Raw genomic sequence first — 21,501 nt, 5'->3', positions numbered from 1 at the left:
GGGTGTTTGAAAATGTTCACCCAGGAGAAAAACACACTCAACTGCATTTAAAGATCAGTTCGTTGCCGTTTTTACGCCACTTGGCACATTATGCTTGTTGCTCCCTAATCCCCATTTGTAATTAAATGTGCGCTTAGGAGCAGCGCTGGGTTACGTAAACCCACACCGTTATTGTGGCTCCTCGTGCCGAATGTGGAATGAAAGATGGGAACGTGCCATCTCAGTCTTCCCATGCTTTGTGTGTTGTGCCTTGTCTTTTTTTTTCCCGTCCTACCCGAGCGCACATGCTTTTAAACTCTCCCTCTTGCTGCTGTGCGGTTTTCCCGCTCGCGCTCACCACGAGCGTGTGCTTCCAGTGGAAATAAAAGTGTCTCTCATGCCAGCTGAAAAAATTGACAACTCCCCGCAAGTGTCACTGTTGGATTCAATTCAAGGAAGAAAGTACTGGTACTTGTGTGTGACAAGGAGAAAGGGACTGACTTTGAAACAACATCAATGGTCACTTGACCTTTTCCTCTTATTCCCAATAACTTAGTCTTTTTTTTAAATTACCAGCTGTCTGTAGTCTTAGTATCATTTTCATATTTTATGACATACCTACCTTCTCTAAATTGTCCACCTTTCTCAGCCCCCCCCCCCCCCAGTCTTCACCTGCAATTCACAGCGGCTGTCTGTCTTATACTCTGCTGCCCCCTGTTGGTGGGCATGTTTGCCTCAATGTTTGTCCGTTGACTTGGCTCATGGCTGCTGATGCTGATCACGGAATGATGTCATCACGAAGAGCTTTTAAGACAGTTCAGTATTTCAAATTACATGTGATAGTGTGTCGTAGTTGTTCAAACGCTACTGTAAGTGGGCATCACATGCAATATGTTCCTATTCTTCACCCTTGGATGCTAAAGTGGGTCACAAATGATTCTGAGGGTATTTTCCACATAACACAACAGGACATCTTGTGCCTCGGTCGAAAGGTGCTCCTCACAGCTTCCATAAGAAGCAAATGAGGACGATTCCCCGTATGCAAATGCAGATCTTTGAGGCAACGAGAGTGCTTGAAGTGGCAAAAGCAGCAATTTAGCCACAAGGAAGTAAGCAGCATGAGTGGGTCCCTAAACTATTCTCTCGCTGGCTAATTCTGGATGTTACTTACTACCTCAGCCTTTCCTTGTCCGTGACCTCAATGCATGTGTGTGTGTGTGTGTGTGTGTGTGTGTGTGTGTGTGTGTGTGCTCGCACACACCGAGCTGAGGGTTTTTAACCCATCATCACCAACTGTCATTAATCAGACAGTCAACATCTTTCAGGTCAAACACGGCTGCTTGACTGTGAATAATCCATTTTACGAAGGCACGCGGAACCATTTTAGAATGGCTTTGACCTACGATGAGGTTAAGCCAATGGCACCGTCGGAGCGAGTTGGCGACCTTCTGTGCCGTGGCTTAAAATAGAGCAAATATACATATTTATTTACCAGAGAGGGAAGAAAAAAATAGATTGTGCTTGCGTGGCTTGTTTCCGATGCTGATTATATCTGTCACATGTTGATAAAGCTCTGCGGATTTAGCTCATCCCCATGTAAAGCCTATTCAATATGTCTTCTGCACAAAACCGCTTACTGTCTCATATTGACGCCACACCACCACAGCTTGTGGGTGTTCCCGTTCTCGTGAATGTATCTCGTGCGCGTTTGAAGCGCAGGAAGAATACTTTTAATCCTGCTCAATCTTAACCTTTTCCTGAATTGTTGTTTTGGCTTGCCATGTAACCTAAATACAGTTTGGGGGTTTTTCTTTTTCTGCAGGTCTGTAAATTTGGATTTGCGTTTGTTTATGATGGGCATTTCATCTGAGCCAGCCCAAAAAGTGCCCCCCCCTCCCCCCCACAATCCCCTTAAGAAATGGCACAGTTGGACAATGAAACACCCGGTGAAAGTGCTTTGAGTGGCCAACTGATTTAATCATTTTGTCAGCAGTCCTACCAAGAGCCGTGTAAAACCCTCGAGATGTTTGGAGGTCATTGTGTGCTTTTTGGTGCATACGGAAATAGGCTCCCACCCTGTCAGGCATACTTGAACAGCAAACTCATTCAGGAAAGCGGAGAAAATGTTACAGCAGTGCATTTCGAATCTCCCCCCCCCCCCCCCTTTCATAATCTAACCACTTATGTAGTTGCTGTATGTTGACAGGCATGTGATGAAAAACAAACGCTGACCTGATAGAATTGTCACTCTTTCAAGATATAATGCCACAAAACACCGTAAAATGGAAACATCTGCAAAGGTTTGCATCAGCCGGACTGCTAATTGTGTGAATTGTGGGGACAACACGCATCGTCGTAATTGACATTTCAAGTGACATTTCCATTGCGGCTCTCTTGGGAAAGACAATGCGTAAACATTGTGACGCAAATACTTGCAGCATGTGCCTGAAAGGGACACATTTGATTTTAAACGAGCCAATTGTCAATATGCAGTGCAAATTTTGGCGCAAACAATGTTCTTGAGACAAATTCTGTTGGACAAACGGTATAAATCAGCACAGGCACGGAGCGGCACACTAAATTTTGAATTGCATCACCGGGAATTTGGAGTAATAGCCCATAATGGTTAGCAGACAACGTGCGGGGCCTCTCCCTTAAGTGTCGTATTGTGCTGAGGAAAATGTTCTTCTGAATGGATGTGTGCGCAAAGTGTCTCATGAATATTTCATCAAAAGTTAAAACATTATATTCAATTCAAAGTCGACTATTTTCGAGGAGCAAGTTCATTATTTCACTTACTCTGCAAAATGCGTGACACTTGCTGCTATTTTTCTATCTTATAAAAATGTTTAGGAGTCAGCGGTAACCCACGTAATTGCATACATTTTAATTTGGAGAAATGACTTGGACCACAAAAGTGTTTTTTTGCCCTTTTCAGAGCTGCTGTATTGAAACGCTTATTATTTTTTTTGTATGTATTTACCTCAAGAGACCTCGAGTCTTCTCTGTCTTCACTTTTCTTCGCCATGCCGGCGCTGTCTTTTTCTTCCTCGTTGAACTCAAGTGAACGGAACAGTCTTTGAACCTTCAGCGCATGTTTCGGCATTTTGCGGATCATATTCATGATGTCGGAGTCATTTCTAATTGCTTCTACTTGCCGTTAACAACCCCCCCCCGCCCCCCCCCCCCGAAATCTTGCACAATTAGAGCAAAGAGGCAAACGGAACGCTGCGGCGGGGAGCAAGCGGGATGATGATTTAATTTTCTGCACACTGAGCAGCACGTGAGCGCAGCGCAGCCCCAAGCTGCCAGACATTGGCCTGCCATGTGCCGGATGATGAACGCTGCTGCCACCGTGCATGTGGGACACGTATCTGTGTCTCCCAATGATAAAAGAGAGGGGAAACGCATGAATGGATGCTGCAACTTTACAATTTGATCATTTGCTTTTCACCTTCACAGAGTGTATCCGTGTATGTCGCCCGGTTTATTTAATCTGCTGTGTCTGCACCATAAAACAAAACCGTCACAAAACAAATGACACAGGCACGATAATATCTGCATCCTTGCCTATTCCCACAAATGAGTTTTCTCATTCTGCCGTGTGAGGACTGCGCACCACTCGCAAGCCAATCTTGAAAATAGAACGAGAGGAGCTGCGCGTATCGGCGGCCATATCAATTTGCTGTGTTCACGCCCACAACGGCGCAAAATTCCCGTTTTAAAAATGTGCCCGGCAGCGCGCAGCCCACTTCTGTGCTCATTAAGACCGCTCCCCGTGCTCGACTAGATATAGGATGTGTGTCTATGCTGGTGTACAATTTGTTTGGATTCAAATTTACCATTGCTTAATTGCTTTTTTGTGCATGTGTGCCCCCCCCCACCCTACAGAGGCATCTATCCTGTCCTATGACGGCAGCATGTACATGAAGGTGGTGATCCCCAACGTGGTGCACACGGAAGCGGAGGACGTCTCACTCCGCTTCATGTCCCAAAGGGCGTTCGGTCTGCTCATGGCCGCCACATCGCGCGAGTCAGCAGACACGTTGCGATTGGAGTTGGACAGCGGAAGGGTCAAACTGACGGTCAACTTAGGTATCGTATACAGCCTCCCCCCCCCCCCCCCCCAACCCTGGAGGCTGACCTCGACTGGCTTCAGGGGAAATTCTTTAGGTTTATGCATTTTTTTCCGTCTTGCCTTTTTTTTTTGTGCAGACGTCAAATCAGACCTAACACATACTAAACCAATTCTTTGCAGTTGCATGTTTTTCTGCCTTGCTTGGGCTGCATTTTTTTTCTGGCCTTGTCTTTGAAGATTGTTCTCTTCACCAATCTAACTCTTTCATCTGCTGCAGATCATAGCACCAAATCAGCCATTCCTTTTTATTTTCATCTAGATATTCTTTTCAAATGTGAGAGAATGGTGGCATATTCCTTTGCAACGTTGTACTTGATCTATCGCGGGAAACATTTAGCGTCGCCCGCCGCATTGGTCTGCATTCTCGATGTGTGGGTCTGTTACTTTCTTCCTCCTTTTTTTTTTTTTCCTTTTGGAATCTTCATCTTAGCAGATTCATCCATGAGTGAGTCTCTTGGTTTAGTTAGCATCCCCCATGCCTTGCTCAAAGATGGCACTCACCCCTTCAAAGGCCCCGAGCCTGCGGCCCGCCTGACAAACAGCTCGACGCCACAGCACCCAGCGCACCCGCAGACTCGCCATTTGTGACACGTATCGATGATCCGCAGATTGTAGCCGACAATCATGTGTCACGTAATGCTAAAAACATTCATTAACCACTTTTATTTTGTGAAATATTCCTAAAGGGCCACCCGAGCACTCAGAACCAAAATGTAAGCTTCCCAATTTTGTTGTCGCCGCGTTTGCCCTCGACACGGTAGCCTCTGAAGCGGCGTCAACAGGCCTTCTGTAAGGTGTCGGTGCTGCGTGGCTCGAGGGTGTTTGCTCCCACATTTCTGTTGCGGTTGACGGCACATGACCTGCCTCGGGGTCTCATAAATTTCAACCTGCACCCTCTGACTCGAGGTGCAATGTGCTCTTGATCTGTCGTAACATGACATCAGCCAATCAGCGCCAATTCTTCTTTTTTCTTTTTTTCTTTTATCGTGCATAGTTGATCACGATGACAATACCGTACTTTGCCTCTAATTGCTAGGTTGTTAAATTGATTCCACCATTAAATTCCAAGCGGATATTTTCAGATAAAAATGACCATGAATCTGGATATTGCTGCTGGATAGTATCGATTTGGCCGAAATGTCGCAAAGACAAAACTGTAAATTGGAGACTATGCCTACATTCCACGACATATCCTGCCTGTTGCCTGTAAAAGTACAATTGTTTTCCACACCTTTTAAATGGCCGCTGGCATCATGTGACCGTCCCCGGAAGGTGGCTTTCTCTAGCACTTGGATGTCTGCAGCTGTAACTTTGAAGGATGCAAATTCATCTGTCACTTATTCTCCCCCTCCCCATCTAGATTGTGTCAGGATAAACTGTAACACCAGTAAGTCAACATTCTTCTTCTGGAGCCTTCCTTCGATAAATGTTTGATTAGAAGAGGCTGTATGCCAGTTGCAAAAAGGGCTGAGATGTGTGCATGCGGGGGTGGGGTGGGGCGGGGGGGGGGGGGTGGATTCCACAGATAAGAGGCGGAGAAGTAATAGCCGGAGATCAAAGTTATGCAAATCTGACTTAACGTTGGCCATATATTTTAAATGGAATTAATTCAGGAGCCGACTTTTTAATAGTTCCCTGTATGCTTCTTAGAATAGCTCTGCATTTGATTTTGCAATTAAACCGCACTAATTGCAGTTCACTCAACACCCTGTTTTAAATAATACAGTTGCCGCGAATAACACGCTGTTACTCAAGACAAGAATTCTACTTTTTTTATTATTTTTTTTAAAGCAATGTATCTCCAAATAAAGCACACGGAGAAGAAAACACTGTATACCTACGGTGGTAGTCCCACATCGGTAGTTTTACGAAATCGATGTCTCAGATTTAGTCCAATCCAGCTGTCGTTATAATTCTAGCGTGGATTCTTAGATCCACCAAATGAACACCTGTGTGTGAGATCTTGAGTTCCAAGCTTGGGTGAATTCTTGCCGCGGTACAAGCGCTCCTTCTGATGTTCAGTGATCCTAATATCCCTTCGACTCCCCGACTGGTTTCCTGATTAACTATTCATGTTATGATAATCTGTCGTTTGTAATTTGACCGAAACAAGGGTGAACATTTGGGAAATGGGGAGAGGGAATGAAACTAGATCAGTGGCAGTAATGAGCTAACGGGGGTCTAAGATGGGGAAAAGGGCTTGGTTATCAAATGTTCTCTTAGCAGTGAGTTTTTGGATGGGTAACAGCAACTGGGGCCATGCTTGCACTTGATTTTAGGATGACATTTTTTTTTCCCCTCTCCTGAAAAAACTTTTTCCCAAACCCGCCCCTCCCTCCAAAAAAAGAATATTAATGTAAAGTTATTGGATGTGAAGAATACTCATTTGTGTTTGTTGCGCACCCCTCCTCCCCCCCCCCCCCCACCCTGTCTTAACCAAGTGACTAACTACCGGTCCTCTTCAGGCAAGGGTCCTGAGGCTCTCTATGCTGGACAAAAGCTCAACGACAACAACTGGCATTCGGTGCGAGTTGTCCGCCGCGGTAAAAACATCAAACTCATTGTGGATGACGACATGGCTGAAGGTATTTTCTGTTTGACCTTCGTGATTGTTTATTCCGATTCTCGATTCTCTTTCGGCCGATGGTACTTTTCGACTCTTCTGCGCTTGCTCTTTAATTTTAGGCCAGATGGCAGGCGATCACACCCGGCTCGAGTTCAACAACGTGGAGACGGGCATCCTCACCGAGAGGCGCTTTGTGTCCTCTGCGCCTTCATCGTTTATCGGACACCTGCAGGTAGAAAGTCCAATTCCTTAAAACAATGCATTGAAGTCAAAACAATGCTGCTCCGTTTTTTTGTTTTTTTGGGGGGGGGGGGGTAGGGCAGATTAGAAGATAACGAGTGTTACAATTTCTGCTCAAGAGTCTCAAGTTCAACGGCATGCAGTACATCGACATGTGCAAGAACGGGGACATCGACTTCTGCGAACTCAACGCCCGCTTTGGCATGCGCTTCATCATTGCCGACCCGGTGACTTTCAAGACCAAGGGCAGCTACTTGGGCCTGGCCACTCTGCAGGCGTACACCACGATGCACCTCTTCTTTCAATTCAAGACCACTTCTCCCGATGGCTTCATCCTCTTTAACAGCGGTGACGGGAGTGACTTTATTGCCGTCGAACTGGTCAAAGGGTGAGCGCAAAACCGTCCACTGGAGGATTATTACATTGACCTATTTGATGATTTGGCCTGTGTGTTTTGCCCTGAGCGCTTATTTGGTTTGGGGCGGGCTCATTCCTCCCACATTGTATCACAGGTTCATCCACTACGTGTTTGACCTCGGGAATGGCCCAAGTCTCTTAAAGGGGAACAGTGACAACCCGCTGAATGACAACCAGTGGCACAATGTGGTGATCACACGAGATGCTTCCAACACGCACACGCTCAAAGTGGACTCCAAGTCAGTCACCCAGAATGTCAACGGAGCCAAGAACCTTGATTTAAAAGGTCATCTTTATCTGCTTTGTTTGACTACTTGTTTATCACGTCTGCTCTTCCCGTTTATTGATGTTACTGTCGGAGCCGAAACATGTTGTCTGTCACTTTATTAGCCGTTTACCGCCAGACTTTTAACACTTTGTTTTGTAATGACCGCAGTGTCGTGAACCGACGCTCACGGTTACTGATGCTCATTTACCTCCTTCCTCTTCGTCTTGCTTTAGGTGATCTGTTTGTCGGAGGGCTGGGCCCCAACATGTACCAGAACCTCCCTAAGCTGGTGGTTTCTCGTGAAGGCTTCCAGGGCTGTTTGGCCTCAGTTGACCTCAACGGCCGCCTGCCGGACCTCATCAGCGATGCCCTTTTCCGCAGCGGGCAGATTGAACGGGGCTGCGAAGGTACAAATTGCCTGTCGCTTGTAACAACATGACCTGCTTCGTTAGAAGTGTTTTTCCGCAAGCCGTGAAACCGTCTCTTTGTGCCGCTTACTTTACTCCCCCGACTTAAATTCATTGTTGGAAAACTCTGCTTGTATATTTTTCGCAATTTTGTCTTGTTTGCTAAAAGTAACTAAGAGCACAGTCATATGTTGACAATATGTAGGTCTTACTCCTTATTTTTATGTTGCAGACCGTCATGGTGTACTTGTAGGTGTTTAATGCTGCGTAACTTGCAAATGCAGAATTTCTCAGTACCTCTAGAGGGCGACATACTAGCAATGTACAGCCTGTACAACAGGCTAATGGGGCTGGTATATACTGCCTTTGACTGTATATAAACTCTTTCTTCAATCTCTGAGTAGACTTGAGCAGTGCTGATCCTTTACTAACATCTTACCCTTGTTTTTCCGCTTTGTTGTGTCTTTTTTTTCTTCTAAACGACGACAATATTTTTCCTGCTTTACAAAGTTGGTTTCACCAAAGCCGACCTGCAAGGTTAGAGGGCTAAACTCCGTTTCTTGGAGGCCTGCTTGCCTGAAAGTCTGCAGTGTGCAATGCATCATGGGTGCCACCATGGCAGTCTTGTTGCGGCGGTGACTTGCTCTCTGGAAAAACAAAGGAGCTGTGACGGAACAATCAATAATGCCCTGTGTGGTTGCTGAAATAGCTCAACCGGCCATCTAGCCATGTGTCGCGGTGTGTAAATTAGTTTTGATGGAAATATAGATGGACAAGGAGGCCTGATTCAAGCCAAGCTTCTGACTCACAAACCTAAAAAAAAAAATAAAAATAAAAGGCAGGCACGCAGACACTACAGGGACAAAGGTATTGGCATACAGCACATGTCCGTCATTACACCGACACGTTTGGAAAATATGGAGGTCAATAACTTCAGAGCCGTTCAAAGTACACGTCGTGGTATGATGAAGACTCAATTCATCAAGATGAATCATTGAGAGGCAATGTGTCTCATCACAATGGTGATTGTGAACTAAAATTATAGGCTGACGTTGATGCAATGAGCCTCCTGTCTTTGACAGTTGTGCGCAAGGCTGATGGATCAGGCCTCTTCCTCATTGCCGTCATTGGCCCTTGACAGAGGGAGAGACGTATTTCAGAGAGCAGGCACAGCCGACTGCGTCAGAGCAAAAAAAAAAAAAAAGACTCATAACTGAAAACACGCTTATAAATTGTTTTTTAAAAAATGCTTGGTGGCGTCCTACAATACATTCCACTGTACTGCACTTTCAGATGGCAAACTCGATGTTTTCTACTTTCAACGTGTTCTTCAATCATGTTTACCTTGCATTTGTCTTCCATTACTTGGAATCTTTATGTTTAATTCACTGTCTTGACTGTTTTTCTTACTTTTGACTGGGTGGTCATCCGGTCGTCTGTTTTGATTCGGATTCGAGGGCTTTGTTCTCGTCTTGCCGAGGCCGTTTAACTCGCGGCTTTCCGCATTGCCACTCTGCGTACTACTGTATGGATTCAAAAGTAAGAGCGAGCGTTTGGTGTTCAAGGATGCTCAACACACATCCCGTTTTACTTTGAATACCTTTTCTGGCTAAGGTGCATACTAGATATGCACTGTGTTCTGTACATGTTTCTCTCTCATGTGCCTCATTAAATCCAAGTCGAAATGTTTGTTGGGTATTCACAAAGTAAAAGTCTTTGAGAAAAGCGAATTGAGAGGAACGCCTGTGAATTGAGGAGGAATTTAAACAAAATGTTGAAGCAGGAGAAAACTATTATTGTTTATAATAATAATAATCAAAATGTTTCCAATATTTTGCCCATTTTGTGTCAAAATGGAGCATTCCCCCCCCCCCCCATCCTTTGCACAGTATAAACAGTTTCTCACTAAATCCTTGTGTGAATATGTTGGCTTGGAACATAATTTGTCATTCTCTATATATATATCGTTTGAATAGTGAATGTTTTCTTGCTGTTTTGTCTTGCTTGTTCACCGAGGGAATGCAGCATAGGAAGTTTTACTAGGATAAAACTTTTTTTGGGGACACTTCCTGTTGGAATGGAGAAAAGTGCATGCATGTCCACTTGCAGAGAAACGATCAAATATGGGAGATGATGACAGTGTCGCCACGGGATGGACGCCAGGAGCATATTCACAATTAAGAAGGACGGCTCGAACTTTTACCAAAGACGCTCCCACTAAAGAATTGTGTATCCCATAAAGATGTGGCTAAGTCATGAGCCGCTTTCCCCAGTACGATTGTTCATTGTGCTGTACTGCAGCCCAGGTATCTTGTGGTGACACTGCTTGCTCCTTCTTCTTCGGCTGTATATAAAATCTGCATGTATGCCACTTTATTGCATTTCAATTGTGCACATGAATGTTGCCTGAGGACACCTCCTCATCATTCCTTCTTCAACACTTGCAGGGCCGAGCACCACCTGCCAGGAGGACTCCTGCGCCAACATGGGTGTGTGCATCCAACAGTGGGAGAACTTCACCTGCGACTGCTCCATGACGTCTTATTCGGGGACTCATTGCAATGACCGTGAGTACTGCCATCTTATGCATTTACCTTCGCGATCGCAATTGTGCCTGAATTCGGGGAGTTTGCCAATCCACCTGTAAATGTGTCTTGAACATCCTTAGAAATATTGAGTTGGGAATCATGCAAAAAGATATTCTGGGGTGATTTTTTTTTCTTGTGGGATGTCTTTAAACTCGAAATTAAATATTTAGACCTTCTGGCAGTCTTGGCAGTGGCCTTTGCGGAAATGAAGATGCTTAATTTAATCAGACTTTTGGAATGTATTTTTCCATACGCGTAAACATGAGAATTAAAGCAAAAATCCAAAACCGAAACCGTTGACTGACGTCACTCGTGAGCCATTGAGAGCGTTTGTGCTTTTCGGAGTTTGACCACTAGGGGGCAGTGCGTCCATACGCACGACCGCACTCTGTCCTTCCTTGCAGAATGAAATGAGTTGCAATCTCTGGAGCATGAAATCACATTTCCTGCTACTTTCCTCCACCGCTACGTTTCTTGTTCTGGCCTCTTGCTGTCCTCGTCCCAAGTGTATCCCCACGGCTCATTCACCCACTGGGATATATTGCATGATGACAGTGAAAACCAGATCGAATCATATTTACAGCATCTTTTTTTTTTTTTGGGAGTTAAATTAAGAAGCTGCATAGAAATCTAAATAGTAAGAGGCATATTTTGTCTTGCGTGTTTGCTTTCTGGCTTTTTATTCAGTGAGCATATTGCTGTGAGAGGTTTTCTAATTAGCAGTGTAGGAGTGTAGCTTCACTCTGTTTCTTTCAGCGCGCCCCCCGCCCCCATCACCCCCTTAATAGCTGGCAGCAAATGGCAATAATTGTCTGCTTCCCTGACTCCCCCTAAGACTTTTTTTTTTTTTTTTTTTAACCCGAAAAGTGAAAGGAATCATAGCAGGCTAGAGCCCTGTAAGTGGCTGAAAGAGCGTATCCACTTTTTTGGGGGGTGAATCTCAGCCTCCAGGAACCAACCCTGCTCCGTTTTTCTCCCCCTCACGTGTGCCCTCAAAGTCTTTTCAGAAAAGTGTATACGGTGGACTATTTTTAATTTTTTTTTTAAATGAATGTATTAGTCCTGCCTGTCCCACCAAGTTTGTGATGGTCACCCGACTCTCTGGGAGCGGTAGGGAAAAGAAGAGTAGCAGGCACTTGTCTTCCCTTCCACATCCAGAGCAATTACTCAAACTTACGTAACAGAATTATCACTGCAAAGGTCACAGCATTGTTCTCCGGTCAGGGGTATGGTAAACAAACAGGATGACAGAGCACAGAACCAGCAAACTCATGCCGACACTCATTGATTCGACATGCATTCATGTCATAATCATGAACCTGTGTTGTTACATGTACACATTTGAAGCTTGCGAAAACTGATCCCAGACCAGCAACGACTTTTATTTAGCTGGTTCAGAGGTAGTGGATTATGTCAGCGGCTGGAGGTGGTGACCACAGGACCCTGACTGGAATATTAGGTTTACAACCAGAATCCAGCCAGCTCTGGTTTTGTGCGTTTTCGTAAACGGATACGTACGATTACGTACAGACATAATCACGTCGCTCCAGATTGGCCTTCAGCCATGAACGCTGCCATAAATGCTCGACCGAACCGGCCTATTATAAGTTGGTTGTTGAGAGAGCACGGAAAAAAAAAAAATCTGCACTGTGTACCTTGATGACTTTGTCACCTAAGACAGACGCGGTGGTTTTTGGTGGTGGATGTGGGTCCCGCGGACACCGACCGAGCCGACCATTTCAAACCTTAGTGTCAAGTTGGATGCTGATTTGGATTCTGACAATCGGATCAGGGGAATTGGTTAAATCCAGCTTTTATCATTTGGGGCAGCGATCGTGCCAATTGTTTCTCGGCAGCGCTTTGAAAGAGGGAGTAGTCCGTGTCTTTGTCACTACCCGGTAGGAGTACTGTAATGGACTCTATGTGGGGGTTAAGCCTTTGTCCATTAGTCCCCTGCAGATCATACAAAATGCCGCTGCGCGTCTCTTCACTGGCACATCTAAATTCTCTGCTCTGCTTTGAGGATTATTTGCCTTTGAATCATTCAAATGCTCTTGCTCCATTCTACCTCTCTCCGTTTCTTCACCCTCTTGGGCCCAACTGGGTGCCTTAGACAGGTTTCCACAAACAGTCTTGTGGCAGCGTACAGTGGAATCCATCTCTGACGTTCAGCCTCTTTCCGCAAACAAGAGAAATGTTGTATCGCGACAGCAAAAGACGGAGGGGAGGAATGATTGAGCCGCGGACATTACCGACCGTTACGATGAGGGGGCGTCCATCTGTTTTGGTCTCAGGCACGTAACCTTGAGACTGACGGAGCGTTCCCAGGAGCACGGCCGCCTTACCTCTCGCTGACCGAGAGCCCGGCCGCGGACGCGTCCATCCATCAACACTCTTTCCGTTTCAGGAGCGGCCGCTCCACATAGAAATCATCCAATCCATACAGAATTTGGGTTTCGGGCAGCTCTACCTGTCATGTGTTATGAGCAGCTGATGGACGAATCTCAAGATAGAAAGTCGAAAGAAAAAATGCGTATCGTCAACCCCCTGGAATTAAACCTAGAAAAGTGGTCAAAACATCGAATCTTTATGTCGAAGACTGTTCTGAAATGAATAACACGTAAATGACATGTTGTCCGTGGAAATGACAGTTTTGCATCGGTGGCTGTTTGCGTGTCTGACAAGCGTGAGGATGGGTCGAATCGAGAGGCAACTTCTTATCAGCCCCTCCTCCCTTGCGGCACGTTGCGATACTTTTGCCGTGTGGCGGATGCATTCCGAAGGCCACCCAAATCGAAGTCATTTGTCAGTGGCGGACAGCGTTCCCACTTTGCACTCAATTGTGTGAGCAAGTACAAACAATATCCTTCCTTCCTATCTTCAGCTTCGCCGCACCATTTTTCTTTTTTTTTTTTTTTTTTAAGAGAGTGTCGGTGCAAAAAGGAAGGTGAGTTGAAGTCCTTTGATTGCAAGCTTTTGCGGCTCTTCTTGTCTTTGAGAGACAATATTAGTCATCAGTTTGAGCAAAAACCCAAACATATAGTGGACGTCTGCATAGCTCTTCAACTGTCATTTACTGCAAAAAAAAAAAAAAAGTTGCGATAGGCATCAAAGCAAATGTATGATTTTCCATCCCTCCTACTGAGAAGTATACAGATCTTGTACTCGTATAGTTACACTATTTTGAAACCCCCACCTCTATATTTTTTCAGCAATTGGCAGTTTCACCTTTTGAATACTAACTATCCATTCTATCATGTTCATTTTACAACCCTATTTTGTTCCTGGCAGTGTTAATGAACCATGCAGCAGGTCTTGGATATTTAATGCCCACAAAGTTGCCACCAGACAGCCTGGCTGAGGTGATGTACGAGAGGGCTAGCGCTCCATCCTCGATTGTGTCTTTGCGGCCAAGCACTTCACAAGCATGCGCTTTCTTTGTCTTGGCCAAAAACTTTCTCTTTTGGAGCAAATCTACTCTGACAAGACGTTGCATAATATTCTGTTACTTCTATTGGAGTGTGTTCCCCGTGTTTGGAGCCGGGAAGGAAAAAAAAAAACCCCACAGAAGCGGGGAGCAACGCTTGTACGGATTCTGACATCTGACATAACACTTTGGTCTTACAATATTAAAGTGACACTGACCAAAAGCGTAATCATCTCCTCCCCGCTAAGTATCTTCTCACTCGAACCTCTTTGGCTGTTTTTCACGGGCCATCTTGTGCGTTTCTCATACTTTGCTTCTTTCGAGTGTTTGCCGGCGCTCGATGCCTCGCGGTCATTGTCAGCGGCACGCTGCGTCATTACGCAACAACCTACCCAATGGTACTGGTCGAATGGGATCGGACCAACTGGGCCTTAAAGCCAGTGGGGTCAAAGCCTTTGGGCATGTGCTGCATTTTGCAAATGAACATCCCCGCTCGAGTTTTTGTGTATGTTCTCTGCAGATATAAATATCTCGAGTCATCCCTCATTAATTGACACATCAGTGTACTTTGTACATCTTAACACTAATCCTGATGGAACCTACGTGGGCTCATTCACAATCTTTTTTTTCAAAGTCAACAATTTAATTAACTTTTCGCGGCCATTAGTCGGCTAACAATGCACGCGAGTCTTTTCAGCAGCATTTCAAACAAAGTGAGTCATCCTCAGTCAAAGAGCCAAAACTCTCTAAAGGTCATTGTTTTTTTATTCATTCTAGAAATGAATAGGTAATTTATTTTTAGATTCACATACACGTTGGCAGGATAGTTTTATCCTTACTTTGTTCATTGTTTGTGCGCGCGCGCCGAAGCTGAAATCTGAATGGATTAAAAAAAAAACCACACAAAATAAAAATAAAAATCTTATCCATATCCACTAATGAACCAGTGCAGCCAACTGTTGGGTAGAAATAAATATTTTTGGATTAGAATGTGAATGTCCATCTGAGAGAAAATGGATAGCTGTGAGTTTGGAAATGTAGGTCCGAACTTCCGATCATATTTCAGACAGCGGAGAAAGCCTCGCTGGCCCTGACCGCTCGGCACTACTTTTAGGGCAGGTCTTTTGGCCCTTAACATGACTTGTAACTCTTGTTTCATATCCGTTTGCCGTTATTTTACAAGAAGCCTTTCCTGTCACCTCTACTTTTTAGCCCTCGGTCCACACGCAATTACACACACTCACACACCTGCAAAGTAGGACACTGATGCCATTTAGAATAATATCCCATGTGACCAAGGCCGACATGAATTTGCTGGGTGACAAGGGACCCAATTACTGCAGAGGGGCGCTCTTCCACAGACCCTCATTTTTAAACCGCCCCCCCCCCTCCACCTATGTATCAAATAGGGAAGAGTGGAATGCGCAATGTGTGTTTTTAAGTATGTGACTGCAGCAGCGTCGTTGTCCTCTCTCGTAGGCGGAGGGGCCGTGATAAAAACTCGGGTCAAATGTATCACTGTAACTGTGAAAGCAATCCAAACTGTCTGCTGTCAGTCTGGAGATGCCCGATACATGTTGGACCCCACGTTGACATGTTGGATGGCGGCGTCATTGGGTTTTCGCAACTGTAAAAAAGCGTGGAGCAAATGCCTTCTTTTGCATTTCTAAATGGTACGACCGAGTGTGCCATATTCGGGCTGCGCCGCATACAGACCCTCCGAGCGTGGCGCTCTTTGGATTACTCGTCTTTGCCGATGCCCAGTTGCATATCGTCATGCGTGTATTGTGCTGTAGCGTCCAGGTGCATATGCTGCAAAGGAAACGTGCCACGGCTGTTTTATCACAGGCTATTTTCAAATCGTGTTTACTTCAGCGCGCACTTGCCCGTGCCCCACTTCTTGAAATGTCTCCACGGCAACATGAGCCCCACACTCGCCTGGCCGGTGCCATTTGTTTTGCCTCCCTCCCTCCCGACTCTCGCGAATCCAACCTTCTTCTCACTAAAGTGTCCGCCGCTGTAAACGTGTCTTCCGTCGGTGGCGTAATGCTTTTGAAAGGCTTTGCGTGCATTTTCAGAGGCAGGCTTAAGGAGGGGTGGGGGAGGGGAGCACAGTGGCATGTCATATGTGCCATCGTGGCATGAGAGAAAATGGCCGAGCGTGCCACGGCATTATTGTCCCTGCAACTTCACCTGAGCCATGATGAACAGGGGTCCCATGTCAGCCATTTATTTCTTTTTTTTTTCAACTGTGGTAAATATGACGTGTACTCATAAGCCCAGTGAGGAGTTGACGGTGTCAACGGTTATTCGCATTTCCGTTATTCCCCATACGGTGCGCGCTGAGTCCGTGTGTGTCAGCGATGTTGGCCCTCGGCCCCTTTTGCCAGCCCATTACTCACTCAAGGTTTTGCATGTGTGCACACATGCGCTTGTGTGTTGAAGCGTGGCTGATTTCTTTCTCAGTCATAGAGTGACCCTCATCTTTGCCCGCACGCTGTCAAAAACATCTGCTCCCCACCCCTCCCGCCTCCTTTTTCTCCCGCTGCCTTGTAAACGGCTTTTCCGAGTGGGAACTCGTCATGCATAAAGGAGGACGTCAATTTAGTACACGGCTGATCTGTGCTTAAGTCTTGATTCCGATAGGATGGAATGTATTGAATAAGAAAAACGATGCCAATTGCATCTTGCATTACGAGTGTCCGAAATAAGAGCCCCTGTACTGTGTTCAATCATGTAGTACGTATGCCACGGAGCTCGCTTGTGTTATATAACAAATCTTTCCATAAGACCAGCTAAAGGCTGAAGTCCAATTTTAAGACCAGCACTTAAACTGATGACAAGATAATTGTTGAACGACCTCAAGGTGAAATCCATCTATTATCATATCATTGCCTCCTGAATCACATCGCGCTCGCCCCAGGGCGCCTTTTCCTTGTGTACTAAAATGAAGATGCAAAATGAAAGTGGCTTAGGCTTCCTTAGAGCGAGACCGCCCCCAAAACCTCCTCCCGAATCCTCCCCTCCCCGCAACACAGCCACCATGACCCCCTTCACTATTTGCATATTGTAAAACTTAACGAACGTTTTTATTCAAAGCCACTCTTATCGTGTGTGTGGTTTTTTTTCTTTTCCTGAACAGATGATTTATGCTGCAGATGTACAGTAGCCGGTTTTGACCAGTTTGCTAAATGTTCTCATTAGTATGCATGCCAGGTGCACTTTGGCAGGTACACCTTGACTTTTACAGTACGTGTTGATAACTCGTCTCGAGGTCGATGTCGCACCTTGCCTGTCTCCTTATCGGTCCGCTAATGGGAACATGATGCATGTTGTTAGCGATGCCGTTTGTCAGGGTCGCATTGATTTGTTTGCGGCGGCGTGGAAGTAGGATGAGGAGGATGCTGGCAATTATAACCTCTGACTGTGTTCATCCAATAATAGGACAAAAGACAAATGAGCAGTCGGACAGTTGCGATAATGACGTCAAAACGGGCCTTGTGGCAGCCCATTGCGTTAATAATAATCCGCATCAAAAAAATGAATACCATTGCGCTTTGTATCGTCAATTCTGCTACTCCATATCCAGTATTGCAGTAACTAACATTGAAATTGTTTCAGTATATTAGCAATCCAGCTACATGGCAGGTGAATCGATGGAGTGCGTTTTGAGTTTGCCTGTCAGTGAACTATTTCCTGTTGAGTATTTTTCACTGAGTTTAATTTTCAATTCATATGAATTTCATCAACACAGCCAGCTTAGGGTAGGATAACTTTTCAGAATTTCAGTCGTACTGTGTTGATTGCACTTGAACGGCACGCTGTGTCACAAGGCGAAGTCTACCTAAATGCAGCAGTCAATCAAATAATCAGGGCGAGCCGACAATTCTTCGCTTCTGATATCGTTGGTTCCACGTATGCTATTTGATTTAAGGTCCCGAAGTGGAAGTTATGAAAGACTACTTTGCTTCCAGAACGCCACATGAGTGCAAAACGTGTCATTATGGCTGCCACCCCGATCAGACTGCTCAGCCCAAGCGTCCTCCACCTGCTTCCATGTCACTCAAACGTCCAGGAGCCGCATTATCACTCGCGAAAAGAACAATTCAAATATCCATATTGTGGGCTTCTTGATGATAACGGCTCATATAATTTAGGTTGTAGTTGATCAAATAAGGCTACACAAAACCGGTTTTCCGTTAGCTTGTCAGGTTAATTTATGTAAATTGCGTCGCCTCTGACATGGTTGAATGCAAGGATAGCTGTGCATTTTGTTTTTCCGTAATTACTGTTTGCGCCACGGTTCTCCGGTAAATAAATTGTCTGCGCCGACTGAAGTGGTCAAAAGTCAAGGACAGCGCGAGCGTGCTTCTGTAAGCGTCTTTTGAACATCACACTTGCAGTAGCACATGCACACAAATTAATGTCGTGACCTTTGTGCAACTTAAAATCGAAGTTAGATGCGCGACAAACACGACGACGTGTCCTGTTAAAAGGGGGAAATGCAGTTACATAAGGAATCAACATTTTATTCGCCGTGATTTATGTGGCTGCATGATACAAAAACCGTGGCTGATTTTTGAACAAAACCTGCTCTTCTGCGGATAACTCAAACCAGTGTGCTGAGTTCTGAGCCTACTTTGGATGTGTTCCAAATTCAAAAATTATAGCATCACGGGGGGGAAGACAAATCTCACTGCTTCACTGTTCCAATATGCATTCAATTTTGTGTCTTGATTTCATTTGACTTCCTCTTCTCAAAAATGGAGCTGTCTAGTCAGACGCATTATGATTGTCTCCCACTGTGCTTTCTCAGTCATCGTGAAATTTATTCGGCTGCACCGATGTACCTTACGGAAGTAACCGGTGACTTTGGATGTGTTTTGGTGCATAGCGGTCTCGATATATCCAAGGTTAACTGTTCGTCTTTAGGCCTTGGCACTGGAGTAGAAGCAAGAGCCGCGAAGTGCTCCCCGAAGACAGACTGCGAGCTCGGCTCCAGCTGTCCACCTGGGAAGACGCATACCTACCACATGACAACCGGGACATATGTAATATTGCCCTCTCCGAATCGCCGAACAAAACTGGAGCATGGCGGCGCTGCCGTGCTTTAGCTCGGCCCTTGCGGTGAGAGCGCTGTTGCACAGCAACGTTGGTGCGGGGATTTAACAGCACCACAAAAGACACACACGCGCGCGGGCAGACAAAGGTCATGCGTGAGCCTCTCTGTCAGCAAAGACGAGCTGGCAAGGTGAATGCCGCATGTCGGCATTGGCTTTCAAGTGACAGATGGAGCCCAGGTGCCATTAGGCAGACAAACGACAGCTTCATTACGACGTGTCGCTGGCGAGTGATGAATTCTGCCCTCTTCGAGCCATATTTGTTGGCTATGCGGTGGTCGTGTTGTTACCATTTCCATCCGTGGTCCAAAGGTCTTGTTTCACAATGTATCAAATCTGCTTATTTGCATTCAATTACTTTTGTGAGTAGTAACTCTATGATAGTCAAAGTGCCAAGGATCATTTATTGAGATCAGGAAGTAGTCTGCGCTTGACGTAAAAATGAGGGCTTTGTCATTTTCGTGCAGGGTCATTGGTTTAGTTCAGCATGTTTTTGAATTTGATACGTGCGCTATGCCTCACTGGGCGTTTCTGCCCCCCACCCACCCAGCGTGTCTGCAAATTTGCGAAAAAAAAACGTATGGCAGCCTTAGGTGTACTTCCCATGGTTAAAAGGCAATTTGGCGAGCCAGCGGCGCAGCGTTTTAGGTCAGTGGCGAGTGCTCCGTGCTTCCAAGCCGGGGGCAAAGTTACGATCCCCAAGTCTTTTTTGGGTTTTCCGCAATGTCGGGCACGGCGGGATTGGCTCTATGACAAAGTAATGTAGACAAAATATCCTTATGTGTCGTCACCGTTACACCTCAGCACCTCCGACCTTGCTCATCAAACGAGAAGGGACGGGAAACAGAGGCGATGGGGGATTTAAAAGGCGAAAGGCTGCAGAAAAGTTAAAGGCGAAGCGAGGACGAAAGGCTTGAGAGAGATCTCCAGAGACAGAAACGTAGGCAGAGACTGAAAGAGCGAGGGAGCAGCGCCACGGGCCACAATGGCTCCCCCCCCCCTCACCAGACGCATCCGCGTGTCACCTCACCCGCTTGCAAATTAGGCTACACATGCTCCCCGGAGATGTCAGAACATGTATTTGACACTTGACTTCAATTTGCATAGGTGCGCTGTGGTCACCTTCTCGCCACTGGATTCGCTCCCTTCAACAGAGGAATTTCAAATGGTTCCCAAACTGAACGTGCCATTGTGCATCGACAATAGTTTTACGCGAAACTTCTGAAGACCATGTTATAATTTGCGGCTTTTAATGAGAATAGCATTTCTGGAATTGCTGCGATTACTGGAGATCACCTACGTTTGACCAGCCACGAAACTTCAAATCCAACTCGCGCCTATTATCAACTTGTCAAATCCACTGCCCCCCGCCGACCTCCCCAATAAATTAATTTCTTTTGGCCTTTTTCCTTGGAAGCCTCGCTGTAATTTGACTTAATTAAATATGTAGTGGTACGGGAGGATTCATGAAAGGGGAGCTGGAGAGCTTAGCTTGCCGATTGAGTCACTCCCCTGCTGCTCACATGAAAACCACGAAACCTTTTGATGTGCTTGAAAGAGGGAAGATTATTTTCGCTGTTTGTTCCATTGTTGTCTGTTGGTATTAACGACAGTCTGTGCGACGGCCGTCTGAAGCTACACTCTGCTCGAGCAAATTTGTACCACAAGTAATTGGTTTACCTCTCTTGCCTTCGGAGGTACTGTAGATGTTCTGTTTGTGGTCAGTGCTCTGCGTTCTGGACCTTGACGGGAATCCCGACGTGGTCCTCGACACCGCCAGGGAGAGATTTTTTGCCGTAGCTCGGAAATCTACTGGTTACCAACAGTTTGAGGCAACTCAGAGACACTTGAGGGATTTCTGTAAACATGTGCTGCCATCGGGCCAGAGCTCTTCATTGACCAAATGTACTCAATTTAATATCTTTTCAAATTCCATACTATTGGTCAGTCCATATTTGATATTTTTAGAAAGTGTTTGCCAATCCACCAATTAATAAAGTCGACCAAATTAATAAAATCAAATATGGCCGGAAAAACAATAATTGGTGCACTTCGCCATCCATGTCATAATAGTCATGGCAATGTGGTTTATCGTGATTATTGGGCTTGCTAAGCATATGGAACTTAGTTTGATTTGTTGAACCCGTTAGCTCCTAATGTACAACGGTCATGTGACACAACAGTTCATTGTTAGGCTTGTTAGATTCGTCATCTAATTTATCTACTCCATCACAATAGTAGAGCCACTGGGCAGCAACTCCTAGAACAAATCACCCGGTCCATAATAATCGGATTCCGACCCATCTGGGTGCTACCATAACAGCATGTTTCTCCAGCATCCATGTGTTATT

General features: G+C 45.6%; 1 protein-coding gene across 13 annotated transcripts in view; it reads left to right on the top strand.

Moving 5' to 3' along the window:
* nrxn3b (neurexin 3b) overlaps positions 1-21,501 on the top strand; it is a 151,374-nt gene that overhangs the window by 52,784 nt on the left and 77,089 nt on the right. For 6 of the 13 annotated variants that reach the window (XR_015097668.1, XM_086100491.1, XM_086100484.1 and 3 more), the window contains 9 exons: positions 3,871-4,074; positions 5,478-5,504; positions 6,583-6,702; positions 6,803-6,915; positions 7,043-7,311; positions 7,436-7,626; positions 7,842-8,015; positions 8,526-8,552; positions 10,463-10,582. Coding sequence is in view for 10 of the 13 variants with exons in the window: in XM_086100491.1 (XP_085956617.1) it covers positions 3,871-4,074; positions 5,478-5,504; positions 6,583-6,702; positions 6,803-6,915; positions 7,043-7,311; positions 7,436-7,626; positions 7,842-8,015; positions 8,526-8,552; positions 10,463-10,582 (1,245 nt within the window). In the remaining 3 variants the exon portion in view is untranslated. The remainder of the gene's footprint in view (positions 1-3,870; positions 4,075-5,477; positions 5,505-6,582; positions 6,703-6,802; positions 6,916-7,042; positions 7,312-7,435; positions 7,627-7,841; positions 8,016-8,525; positions 8,553-10,462; positions 10,583-21,501) is intronic. The other 7 variants (XR_015097671.1, XR_015097670.1, XM_086100492.1 and 4 more) reach the window with 3 other exon arrangements.

The sequence above is a fragment of the Hippocampus guttulatus genome, chromosome 20 (genome assembly GCF_054856545.1).
Source record: "Hippocampus guttulatus isolate MCC_2025c chromosome 20, RoL_Hgut_1.0, whole genome shotgun sequence".
Lineage (NCBI taxonomy): Eukaryota > Metazoa > Chordata > Actinopteri > Syngnathiformes > Syngnathidae > Hippocampus > Hippocampus guttulatus.
The sequence above is the reverse complement of the archived record's forward strand: the minus strand, read 5'-3'. Positions and strand labels throughout refer to the sequence as shown.